General features: G+C 39.7%; 1 protein-coding gene across 7 annotated transcripts in view; it reads right to left on the reverse strand.

The window, feature by feature from the left end:
• The window catches only part of LOC101890034 (muscle-specific protein 300 kDa), a 204,563-nt gene that overhangs the window by 12,730 nt on the left and 178,347 nt on the right, over positions 1 to 13,486 (reverse strand). For all 7 annotated transcript variants that reach the window (XM_059121315.1, XM_059121319.1, XM_059121314.1 and 4 more), the window contains 3 exons: positions 9,479 to 9,589; positions 8,902 to 9,066; positions 1,311 to 8,777 (listed from right to left, as the gene is read on the reverse strand). In XM_059121315.1, the coding sequence (XP_058977298.1) occupies positions 1,311 to 8,777; positions 8,902 to 9,066; positions 9,479 to 9,589 (7,743 nt within the window). The remainder of the gene's footprint in view (positions 1 to 1,310; positions 8,778 to 8,901; positions 9,067 to 9,478; positions 9,590 to 13,486) is intronic.

Below are 13,486 nucleotides of genomic sequence, written 5' to 3' on the forward strand. Positions count from 1 at the left end.
GGTGGAAACCGGAAACAGGGACGAGAGTGAATTTCTACTAAAACTTGTTTTTTTCCTAAAATGTCATCTTTGGAAAATGTTTAGCTCAACATTGAGAAGTATAGTTAAGGTAAGAGTCGGTTGTTATGGTCTTAGCATATGGTCCCAAAATTATATTTTGCGAAGTTCGGAAACTTCACATTTCAAACAGAAAGTGGTTTATATAGGGTCTACGTTTACGAAGAGCCACACCTTATGTTATAGTTATGTTGAAAGTAAATTTTGTCCGGGGTTTGTTGTAACGCTTTGTGGGGAGGGGCCTGATATTCGATATTTTTCATTTTCACCTCATCTAAGTCGGATGGATTATATGAGATCCAAGACTATTTACATTGTAAGATAAGTACCAAAAGAGGTGGGTTGATGCTGTCAGGTACAAATATTATGATTATTTTAATCAAATTGGATATTGCATTCACTTTCTACGAGAGATATGCTTGTTTCAAAATTGAACATTGTTGGGAGTGAGTTTCCTATTAGGTGCTGTGAAATTTCATCTATTTAAATTTCGATTTGTTATTATTATTGATTTGAATTTTTGCATTAATATATTTTCTTTTGAATAGCTTTTACAAGGAATTAACAAAGTTTGTATTCTATGGTTTACAGGGATGAACTTGATTCGTTTTCTAATAATATTCAAATCATCATTCGTTTGAAAAATATTTCTTTTGTTTTCGACACACTGTGTCATATTTGAGTTTTCCTAAATAATTTGTTTATTTCCTAAATAAAATACATACATATGTCATTTGTCATGTCCACATGCCAGGCATTCAAACAGCTTGCCAGTCAGCCAGCCAGCCAGCATATTTTCGAGTGTTAAACGAAAATAAGGTCATTAACAATATTGACGAATATAATATGTGAAGGAAAAACAAAAGCGATAACCGCCAGTAGGCAGGTACCGGAAACTATCCACTTTCGTTGATAGGAGTGTGTGCCGCCTGTGTGCGTTTTCGCGAACTATTTCACCCACATTGTTGACGATGAGAGATAAACACAAATGGAAGAGGGTAGGTATAAATGACTCGTTCATTTGTCGGACAATATTATCAAAACAAGTCATATCTTAAAAAAACAAGGGCTTGCCATAGGTCAGGTAATCGATTAACGTTTACTGGCGACTAACGGAAGCTATTAAACTTAGTGGGTATCAATAATTCGTATCGCCGCTTAATTAGATTTGTGAATAAATTGAAACCGAAACATATCAAAACGATTGAAAATCACATATACGTTGCGGATAATAATGCCTTCTTATCACTTACCTCTAGACGTTCAGTGGCCTTGCGTAAGCGCTCGTAATCGACTTGTCCATGGACCTTCAACAACTCCATCATAAAATCGGTCTCCTGCACAGAATTGTGCACCAGTTCCAGTTGCCGTTCGTAACGCATCCACAGAGCCAAGCGATTACGCAATATTGTCATAATATTGGTACATTTGCTCTCAAGGAATGCGTGATCGTCCTGTAGTTGTGATATATCACGTTCCAGTTTAACCGGCGACACCGACATTTTCAAACGCATTGGCAGCGTGTGCAACATTTGCCGTATGCGCATGATTTCCTGCCAGGCTCCAATTAGGTCGTCGCCTACCGATTGGCAGTCGACCACGGCCTTTTCGATGGCATCGCTTCCCAACTTCTCGGCAGTTTCGCATTCGTCCAGAATTACGGAAAGCTTGGCATGGTGTTTGCGTAGATTCGAGATACCCTCTTGGATGGCCTGCAGCTGTTGTTTGAGTACAGCGGCGCCCTCAAGTTCCTCGGCAATTTGAGTGGTGATCTTGTGTGAGAGGGCGAAGAGTTCGCCCACCTTCTCCGGCTCTATGGCAGGCTCCTGCAGACCAATGCGGCCCAACTCGTTGCCAATGAAGCCAACGCGTGTGCGCAACACCTGCAAGCGCTCAATGTACAGGCTAAGTTCTTCGTCATTCTTAATGACTCCTTTCATGCTCGTCATTGTCAAGTAGATTTCTTGCAATTCTCTCTCAACCAATTTCAGTTTATCTTCGGGAGCTACATCCTCCGAGGACAAAGATCGGACAATTTTATTCTGTATACGTTCAATGTCCTGGGCGAGAGCATTACATCTGTCCTCCAACTGAGCATGGAACTGTCTCTGTAGCATTTCGTCAGCGAGCGGTATGACTTGCAGGGACTTTTCGAAGCTGTTGCCAGCCTCGGTACGAATGTTGTTGTGCATTTCGAATTGAGCCTTGATTTCCCAGAACTGACGCATGTGTTCGATCGGTTGCTCCAAGGGGTATTCGGGTATTTGTATCTTCTTTAGTTCCTTCTCACTATCGCGCACAAACGTTTCCATTTTATCCGTTTGATTGACATATTGGGTCCAGATATCCTTGAACACCAACAAACGATGCAAGTAGACGGATACCTCTTCCCGCAACTTGAGAAGGACTATCAGCGCCTCGTTGGTTTCTTCCACCAAATTGGGAGCTTGAATTAGGTCTTGCAACTTGTTGGCAATGTTTGAGATGTGAGTCATCTTGACGTAGTGGTGGGAGATGTCCTGACTCAATGATTGGTATAGGGTGGTGTATTGGTCATAGTCGGCGGATGTGACGGCAGAAAGGTCGGGTACTCTCTGTTGGGCCACTTGTAACCATTGCAGCTCGTCTTTCATGCCCTTCTCCAGAACGGTCCATTTCGAGGCAGCTTGCACCAATTTCGATGACCTTTCGGAAGCTTTCTCCAAGAGAACTGTAGCTCTATTGTACAGTTCCTTGTGCAGTTCAGAATGCTTTTCCCTGGTCTCACTGTCGATATTCTCCTCAAGGGATTCTAGCATGGCGCGGCAGTGGCTTAGGTTGACAAAGAATTTGCGATGTTTCTGAACCTCGTTGTTCAGCTGTTCCAAACTGCTCGTAACAATCGGACCCTCGACCAATTTGTCAGCCAAGACGGTTATATTTGTGAACTCTTTCAATGTTTGCTCATACTCATCGGCCAGGGCCTGCAATTGCAGGAGACGATCTCGTTCGGCAATAATGTTGTTGTTGATATTGCGACAAGCCTCATGGGCAGTGTAGATGTCCTGAGGAACCTTTTTGCCAGGGAAATCTCTTTGGAAAGCCCGAGCATTCAACATGAGTTGGGAGATTTGGCTAAGAGTGGAATTGTTTTGCGATTCCAATTCATCCAAGGCCGACAACTTCTGTTTCAGGGTTCCGTCTTGGTTAACAACTGTCTCGTAGCGTTCCTGCAAATCTTCCAGCAGTCCCGAGATGCGATGCACCAATACAACAAAATTGTTCCATTTTTCAAGGTCCTTAATATCTTGATCTTGGTTATCGTGAGTCTTCTCCTGGACGGCACTCACGTGCATCTTCAGGGCATCCACGCACTGCTGAACTTCCGGCTGCTTGACTATATCCGACTTGCCCAGTTGAGTTTCCAATTGATTTACACTCTGACCGATGATGTTCAACTCGTCATTGAGCTCGTTGTAGTTCTTGACCTTCTCTTCGGATGGACCGTCATTGGTCTGTTGACGTATCAAATAGACACGGTATTCGATTGTCTCCAACCAGGTGGAAATCTTTTCAATGACAGTAATAACAGTGGTTTGGATCACTTTTTCATTGCCATCCTCCAAGGCCTTCTCAAGGTCAGTCAAACTATCGTTAACTTCTTGGACTCTCTGGTCCAGGGGAACTTCCTTGATTTGCTGTGACAGTGTGGCCAAGTGCAGAACATTGCTGAGAGGAGTCTGGTGGGACTCTGCCTCTTTCAAGTGTTTCATGCGACCTCCAATTGATTGTTTGGCCTCCTTCCAAGGGTCTTGCCGCTCTATAATGATTGTCTGCTGCCCAGGGTAATGCAAGAGACTCTCCGACAGAATGAGTGCCTGAGATGCATCTTTAACGGCTGGCTGCTCTTTGGGAATGTTTGCCGCAGCAGTCATCCATATGCTCTCCTCGTGGCGAATGTTTTCCTCATCGTTATCGGGTCCGGGCGTTATGGGCACTGCAATTTCTTCCATTGGCGAGGTGACTTCTTCAATGGTCACCGTGGACGTAGGTCGGGAACGTGGCTTGGATGTTTGTTGGGCAGCAATGCTCACCTTGTTCTGCTCGCTCACGTGGACTGGCAGGTCGGGGAATTGTTCGATGACTGTGGTTTTTGTGATTTGCAATTGCACTGTCTGTGGTTTCTTCGCATCGCCGGGTTGGACGGTAATCATGGGCTCCATACCGTGGGCATCATCAATTTCCACATGGACATTAACCTGGGGAGTATCGTCGACTAAAGACGACTCATCGCCTTCCTGCCTCTGTGATTTCTTATCTTTCTTAGGCAACTCAATGGTTTCTGTGTGTTCATAGATCACAGGTTGAGCCTCAGAGGTATCCGAATCAGCTGGTATCGTAACTGTGGTTTGTATTTCCAAATTATAAGGTTCTCCAGAGGAGAGTGAAGATTCTTCCGATGGTGGAGCCATTTCAACTGTCTGAGATGGTTCTTCACGAGGTGATGTCTGACTGTCGGTAGTGGATGTCAAAATGAGTTCCAAGGTTGATGTCTGTTGTTCCTTCTGTTCAACAGGAAGCTTTCCAACCTCTTGTGGTTCTGGCGTTATTGTCTGAACATATGACTCATGCATTGGTTTTTCCTCGGTAACAGTAAATTGCTCTGAAGTTTCAATTTTCGGTTCAGGCAATTCGATGGCGACATCGTCAATTAACTCCCTGACCAAGGGATTAATGACATCAGCCGTGGAGACTTCAGGTTCACGCGGAGAATCTCTGGGTGCTGTTTGCAATTCCTTTTCAAGTGTGGAAATGACAACAGTCTGGCTAAATATGTGGCTAGTTTCGGGTTTAATTTCCTCCTCAGTTTGAACTTGTTCTGTAGCAGTTTCAACGGGCAAAGAAGTCTCCGTTGGCTGGGTGTCTTCCAAAGGTTGGTCCAATTTTTCCGTTTGTACCTCAGTTTCGCTGACATCAATGTGAATGGTTTGAGATTCCACTTCTTTGTTGTCTGGTACAACTTCCAGACTGGTTTGCTGACCTGTCTCTTCGACTGTGACACGAGGAGATGTCTGAATTTCTTTAACATCTTTCTCAATTTCAATCGCTTCCTCTACTGTCTTAGGCTCTTCACGAGGAGTGGTCTGCTGTTGCACATCCTGGACGAAAGTTAATTCAACAACGTCCACCGGAACTACAATTTCCTTAATGGGCTCACGTGGAGAATCAGATTCAGGCGATATAATGGCCTCTTCTACCACTCGTACCGTGGTGTCCGCAGTAATGCTAGAAGCCTCGCTTTCTGGACTAAGCTCTAGCACAGTCTCCTGTTGAATTTTACCTTCAGATTGTAAACTTTCAGAAGGCAAGCTTGTATCATATTCCAGGGATGAAAGCGGCATGTGGCTGTCATCATCAGCGGGGGCCTTCAGTGACTGCTTTTTCTTACTAAGCTTTTTCTTTTTACCGCTATCATCGTCACTTTCCTCGTCGACTGTTGCCGTTTCGGCTTCGTAACCAATTTCAGAAACTGTTGATAGCTCTTCAGGTTCTGGTACAACTGGTTCTTCAGTTGCGATTTCGGCAACTGGAGATTCTACAGCTTCTACTTTTGGCTCTTCTACTTCTGTCGTCGGTTTCGGCTTCTTCTTTTTCTTTTTACTTCGTTTGGTATCATCCTCGTCGTCACCGGAAGCAACTGGAACCTTGCCGGTTTCAATGATGGTCATTGTTACTTTCGGCTGGTCAGAGGCTGTTGGATGTGAGTCTTCCGACTCGGCCATTATGACTTTAAGGACACTGGAACCGTTGCGTTCAATAGATGGCGCTGTCATCGTTATAGGCGAAGCAGTGGCTTCTCCAGTGATGAACAATTGAGTGGTAGATTTTATGTCGAGTGTAGGTTTTTCTTCAGCAGGTCGCACCATGAATTGATCTTCGGTGGATACTTCGGACTCTAAGCTGCTCTCAGGTTTTTCTTCCGCTCTGGGAAGATCCTCATGAATTTCGCTGTCTTCACGTTTAATAATGTGGGAGATTTCTTCCGCTTCGGCAATAGGTTTCGGTACGCCAGGCAATGTGGTTTCCACGGTAGTTTTCACAATTGTAATAGTTGCCTTGGCCGGTGAAGATTCTACTGGCAGGGGTTTTTCGTCCTGTTGTGGATGAATTGCAGTTTCCTTGATTTCGCTCACTGCCATAGGTTGCTGCCGTTCACTTTCAAGCAGTTGTGTTAAGACTTCCTGTGACATCTCAGAAGGTGGTTTAACTGATACAACTTCCTCAGACTTAGTATCGACCCTTGGAGTAGTTTCCTGTCTTTCACTCATGAGGAATTGATCCAAAATGTCTTTAGGTGCATCCGGAGGCATTTGCTCAATAGCAACGACTGATGTGATTGTTTCTTTAGTTGTTTCGACAACAGGTTCCATAGCCTTTGTTTCTCTTTCCTCTACTGATGCAGATGCTGGAGTGGCATGTTCCTCTGGCTCAACAACCTCAATTGGATGACTGTCCATGTTTTCTTCAGTTGTGGTAACAGTTGTTGTGACCGCTATTGGTTTAGGAGGACTTTCATCGGACTGTATGGTTCTATCAAATTCATATTTTTCCAACGAGACTGGATAGCCTGTTTCTTCGCTTAGAGGCCAAATAGGTTCAACGCTTGAGCTTGGCTCGCTTGGTACGGCTGGTGTTTCAGTGTGTTGAGAGAATTCAATATTCGTGGGCTGTAGATGATGTTTAACAGGCCATATGTCGTGGATATCTTGCACGGCGTGCTCCACCTCATCCGCCTCCTTCTTTGGCTGCAGCTGCTCAACTAATTGGACTGAAACATTGGAACTGATTGATGGTTCGACTTCTTTGCGGTCTGGCTGTTCTACTAGGGTGTGTTCGACAATTTTTTCAACTTCTACTTGGGGTGCAGGCAAGTCAACAATTTCTACTGGTGCTTCATGAATTCGACTTTCAGAAGTCTCTGTTGTTGTAGTAGTTGTTGTTGTTTCTGTTGTTTCAGCAATAGGCTGTGGTTGTTGTTGTTCTTGTGTTTCGTGTTTTGTGGTTGGAGTCATTTGGGTGGTAGTAGTGGTAATAGTTGTAGAATCAATATCAAATACCTGTTGTGGGGCAAACTGAGCTCCCGCATCTGTCATGTCGGTGGAGATTTCCTGAATAACTACCCCAGGCTCTTGGGTTAAACGGTTGAATTCCTCTTCGGTCACCACTTTGCCATTGACAGTGCGTATTATGTTGACATTGACCTCGGGTGGTATTTCCTCTTCCGTAACCTCAATTTCTTCGGGTTCTTCAATCACTTCTTCGGTGACATGTTCTACACCATCGATGATAACGATACGCTTAATGATCTTTCGTGTCTTACGAACAATCTTTCGCGTAACCTGCTGGACAATGGATTGAATGGTGCTTTGGTTCAGGCCTTCTGCTGTTGCCAATTGGATTTGCTGTGGATCTATAGGCATAGCCGAGGCACCGCCTTCACGGAATTCTTCATATTTAACAACTTCCGGTGGCGTTTCGAACTCTTTAACAACCACAGCCTCCGGATTGGATCCATCAACCAGAGTGCCACGAGTTTGATGGGTAACAACAGTGCTGTAGCCTGTCTTATCGTCTCCGGTGGTATCGACTGTTTGTATATTTTCCAAATTGATTTGATCGGTCGACTTGACTTGAATGTTACCATCAGCGTCGGTGACAGTGGCAATGGTGCTGACTTGTTGTTGCTGCACTATTTCCTGGCGACTACGGGTGACTTTCTTGACAACAATGTGCTTGGTGCCGTCGGGTGCAACCACTACTTCCGTGGTGGTCTCATCTGGTTCTACAAATGTCGTCTCGAAAGTCGAGGGTACGTTCTTCAATACCAATTCGGTCGACCTTTCGATATCACCCTGTGGTGTCTGGTGATAACGGGCTTCGATTTCAACATTTTCTTGCTGCTCGGGAACATCGATATTCGGCACGGTATCGATTTTAATGGTCTCCTGGCCGAACTGCTTAATCTGTGTTATTGTTATGTTCTCCGTGGGTTTCACCTCCTTTTGCGTTTGCATGGCCATTTCAACAGTTTCCACATCCTTAGGTGCCTCCACCAAAGGCAAACTAGTCTGGGCCTCAACTGTGGCACTTTCCTTTACTGCCTCTTTTGGTTTCTCCAAACTGGCTGATGTCTGTGTTTCGACATTGTAAACTGCGGGTATTACCTCCTCTTCTGGCATGGGACTGGAGCCCACTGTGCTATCATTGGAGGCAAGAGATTCGTCGACCTTGCTCACAGGAGGCTGTATGGCCTGATCCTCTTCAATTCGCTGGCGTCGTTCTTCCTCTTCTTTGGCTCTACGCAACTCCACAATTCTATTTTCAATTGTAAAGATGCGTTTGGTGGCAACCGAAATTTGTTCCCTCAGTATGGTGATGACGTACTGTAACTGTTCAATCAGGCTATTGGCCATGGGTGCTACATCTTCGTGAGCCAACAAATGTTTGGTCTTATCGGCCAAGTCTTCCAGGGATTGTTGCCTTTCCTTCAGAGTGCGCAAGAGATGTTGACTCTTTTCGACGTGTAACTTCAACGTGGGTTCGTCAGTTGGACTGTCAGCGGTCAGTTCGAGATCCTTAAGTTCTTGGGTGACTTCGAGTATCCAACTTTCGATTGAGGTCAAATGCTGTTGATATTCCTCAAGTTCTTGGGTGCGTTTCTTTTGACCATGTACGGCGCTCTGTGGACGAGAAATGAGGAGTGAGTTTTTTTCAGAGCAAAAAGGATTCCACAAAAGTACGTTGTAAAATTTGAAATGTATTGAACCTATATAACCCTTAACCCATTTGTTTCGTTTATCTTACCGCTATCATGGTAATGCCCTGTTGTGTGCGTCTCAGTAGAAGATCGATGCGATCGATTATGTCGTTCAGTAGACGTTCAGTGCCAGGATCTGTTGGAAGCGTTTGGCTGACTGCCTTTAATCTTTGGGCTTCCTGTTCCTGATATTCCAGATTCTCCTGAATTATCTGCAGAAGTGTAAATTGACATTTAGTATTTAACCGTACACATTTGCATAAATTGTCAATATCAATTATCTAAATCAACTACTTCGGGGATAGAGATAGACAGAGGTAGAAAGAGACTTCAGATAGAAAACCTAAGGGAAAATTCAATACTCCCAAACGGCTTTGTATGAAATGCGGATAGTTTATGATAGTTTCATGATGCTTTTAAAACAGAGTTAAAACACTCATTGCTTATGGGCAAGTAACAAACGAGATTTGTGGGCGAGGACATGTGTTTGCCTCAATAAACACTTTTGTATTTTGTTAGTTTAAAAAAAACTCGATTATTGAAATAAAGTTGTGTGCAATTAAAACTGTTAGTCGAAAATACGTATCGAAACTTGAAATAGAATTTTATTTTTCTTCGACTTACCTTCAGGCCTTGTAGCATACCATCCAAACTGTCCTGCGGTAAATATGCAATGGCGCCCTCTACAGTGGTTAGCGATTGAAGCAATTCATCAACTTCTTGATTTATAACATCCTGTGGTGGTGATGATGATTTCATATTTCAGTTTGTATATGTGTGTGTGTGGGTGGTTGGGTGTATGTTTGGTATTAACAAAACAAAAACAAATCGGAATGTTAAAAAGGTTTTTTTTTTTTTGCAAGAAAGAACAAGAATTAATAATTTTTGCATTTTTATGGGCATTTCAAATAAAATTATAAAATAAACAATTAGAAGAACACTTGAAGAATGTATAAAAAAATTGTAGAACAAAAGCGGTTTTCAAATTGGATATGCAAGACAGAAAAATAACAGTAGTTAGAGGTAAGAAGAGAAAAGCTATAGACAATATCTTAACGGATGTAAATATATTCATAGGATAGGTAGTTATAAAAATATATAGAAATAATTTGGCTCATATAGATACATATGTATAGAGTATAGACCTTAAGGTTCGTGGTATATACATGGGCTTAGTTAGTTTCCCACATGCTTCGATGGAACGGGGGGAAGGGAAAATATAATGATTTTAAATAAAAATTTCTTAAGTAACGATATGCTTATATTCTTAAATATTTATATACAAGTTATATTTATGTAACAGTAATTGCTTTCAATACTGATTGTATTGATATGTCGGAAAGAAGTAATGCGTTGTGGTTTGAGACCTATTTTACACCAAAGTTCAACTATTTTTTTTTTTTTGACAATGATTGAAAATGCCCTGCTCTTATTATTTTCAACATTAAAAACACTTGCCTTTAAACGGCTAGTTAGACTATTTTGGGAATATTTGGGCAATCATTTTTGCACATTTTCTCTTCCACATGATATTCAAGAATGGCCAGAGAATAAGACCGAATTTTATACTAAATGAATAATTATGTTGTTTGAAACATCTGTCGAAGTTCAAAGACTCTTAGCAAGAGAAGAACACAAAAATGCAACAAAGAAAGTAATATTAATACTACAAATTGTACAGTTCTCGCTGCTTCGGACACATTTCGCAAAATACAAAAGTTCTTTGTATGTGAGGATATGTCAAAACTATGGTTTCCGAATTAACACTTTCAAAGAAATTTAGGTCGAACATTGGTTTTCTTTCTGTGTAACGGTAGGATAGAGATTTCAAAATGAATGATTATTCAAAAAAATTAACAAAATCCCGAAACATGGAGGATTGTCATTTGAAATTCTCAATCATATGGAAAAATATTGATTTTCCATTTATAGAATTAGAATAGGCAACATTTGGTCTGTTCCAGAACTGCAAGAATGTAAACGTTTTTACTACGATAACCTATTTTCCCATTATAGAATCGGAAAAAATTGCAACAGAGCAATTACTTCCAAATATAAATAGAAGTCGAGTTAATCGAGTAATTTACATTTTTTTTTACAAATAGCTTTATTTTCAACACGGCACTGGCCAATTATTTAAAAATAATGTAAAATATTTTCAATTTCCATAAAAATTAAAATTTTGAAAATAAAAATTAATTTCTTTTTTAAATTTATAGATTTTCTAAATGTAGAATATCAGAGCATTTTCAATCACTTCACTATTGTCACGTCTAAACTTTTTACAGAGGCACACATAAGAAATTATCCTTACAATTTCACCATATTTATATTTAACAGTAATCGCAAATGAAATCAATTTAGCAGATATTTGTTTCAAACACTTACACCCAGCCAAACATGTCGTGTGCCTTTAATTTGAAGTAAATATTCGTTGGCACTCAACTTTTTGTGGCATAATAAAAACAAACCAAAAAAAATATATCACGCAATTATGCAAAAAAACGAAAAAGAACACAAAGGAAATCAAAAGCGACTTCGGTGGAGAGTTGTAAAATTCTGTTGCAAGACTGAAAATTAAAAATAACACCACACATGGTTTTATAGTTTTTGGATGCAACAGTTGCCGGCATCAAAACGCAGCGAAATTTCTTCTCCGTTTTTGTTTGTTTTCTTTTTAGCGGCTATTTTTAAAATTGGCCTATGTCGAAGTACCACATCAAATGCATTTGAATACAAAATGACAATCTCATGTTTATCTCCTGCTTGCTTGCTGATTCTACACAAAGAAATATGAAGTCTGAAATTCAACGATTTCGTTCGTTTCTCCTGAAGTGGATGTTAGGTTGAATGGCTTTTTGACTAAATTTCTCGAGATTTATGTATATGAGTTCAATAAACCTGATCACATTTTTCTATCGTCAAATACACACGGTAGCAAACTAAATGGCAATTCTCGCTTATTTATTGCAGACAACACGAAAAGTAAGGTTATGAAAAGAATATGCAAATCATGACGACAAAACAATTGCAAAACGCTATGCTTCTGCTGATTTATGGGGCGAAACTTTGGTTTTATTGAGTTTCTTTTAAAAATATAAATGTAAATATTTTTGATATTTTAAAATCAAGCCACTTATTTTAGAGGCACGCAAATTAAGTCGATATTTGAAATTTAATTGATCTGAAGGGTTTCTTCCAAGGGATTTCAAAGAGTTAAGTTGATAAAAAAAGCAACCCATTTTTCATAATAAACTATAAACTCTCAAATTTCTTTAAAGCTGGTATGACATTGTAACATATCTGTAACATAACCTTACTTTCCCTACTCCAATCTGAATGCGACCTATTTTTGGTTCTAAAACACTTTGTAAATAAATAACTATCTGCAGTAGCCTGCGGGTGTTCATGTATTTGGATATGGTGCAAAATTTGTGGGTGGTAAAGTGCTGAAGGATATCGTTATTGAGGTTTGTTGCAAAACAAAACCTGGGTGTTGTGTAGTATTGAAATGTGTGTTTGGATTCAAAATTTGGTTATTAACGGTGTAAATGGTTCCTGGACTTGTTGGTTTCTAGTTTACCAAAAAAATACTGTTACGGGACAACAACTACTCTAATGGATTAATTAAACATGCTTTTCTTTTATTTTGGGTTAAATCGTTTTTTTTTTTTTTGTATATTTTGTTAGTTATTTTTATTAATAAAATATTGTTGTTTATATACTACGAATACTAAAACTAATTAAGGAATTGGTTTGTTTTGTTTAATTAATAGTTAGGTATTACTCATTTTCAATCCAAGGTTAATTTTGAGTTAATTAAAAAAAAAAGAAAAATAAATCAAAAAATAATAATAAAAAATAAATTTTAAACGCAAAACTTAACGAAAAGGCAAAAATAAAAAAAAATTAAAGAAAAACACAACTAAAAATATATTATAATAAGTGCAAAAAAACATTATGATAAGGACAACAAATAGGTGACGACAATTACATTTGAAATGTTGTCTAATGGCTTTTTAAAAGAGAATAAATAAAAAAGGTTAAGGAAAACAATTAAAGCTTTTTTTTTCCTTTTGCGGTACACGAGAAATAAAAAAAGTTGTTAAAAAGCGCAATATGTCCATGGAGAGATGTGGTACATTTGCTTCAAATCAAATTGAAAATTTCCAATTTTTTTTATTTCTCGAATTAACCAAGTACCCACAATTTTGGCAAAGTCTTTAAGATATTTTTCATTCAAAATTGTGTTTACTTTGATCATCTGAATTGATTAATTATATAGAAATTAAAAAAAATGTTACGAACTCATTAAAGACATACATACATATACATATATAAATGCAATGATTCAAGTGATATATAAAATATATATAGATAAAAAATATATGTTCATCTTTTTCGTTCAGTTCAGTTCAGCTCAATTGAGTTTAGTTTCGTTTAGATTTGATTTGATTTCGCTTAGCAATTATTGTTGGAACTAATGTTAGGATTCAAATGAAACTAGATTCCAAACATTCATTCTTTACACCAATCAAAACCGTTCAAAAGCCATAAACATAGACCAAAACCACAAATAAAAGCTGTTATTAATAAAATTAGCAGAGTACGTATTCTCAACGTTATTATCAC

The sequence above is a fragment of the Musca domestica genome, unplaced genomic scaffold, assembly GCF_030504385.1.
Source record: "Musca domestica strain aabys unplaced genomic scaffold, Musca_domestica.polishedcontigs.V.1.1 19, whole genome shotgun sequence".
NCBI lineage: Eukaryota > Metazoa > Arthropoda > Insecta > Diptera > Muscidae > Musca > Musca domestica.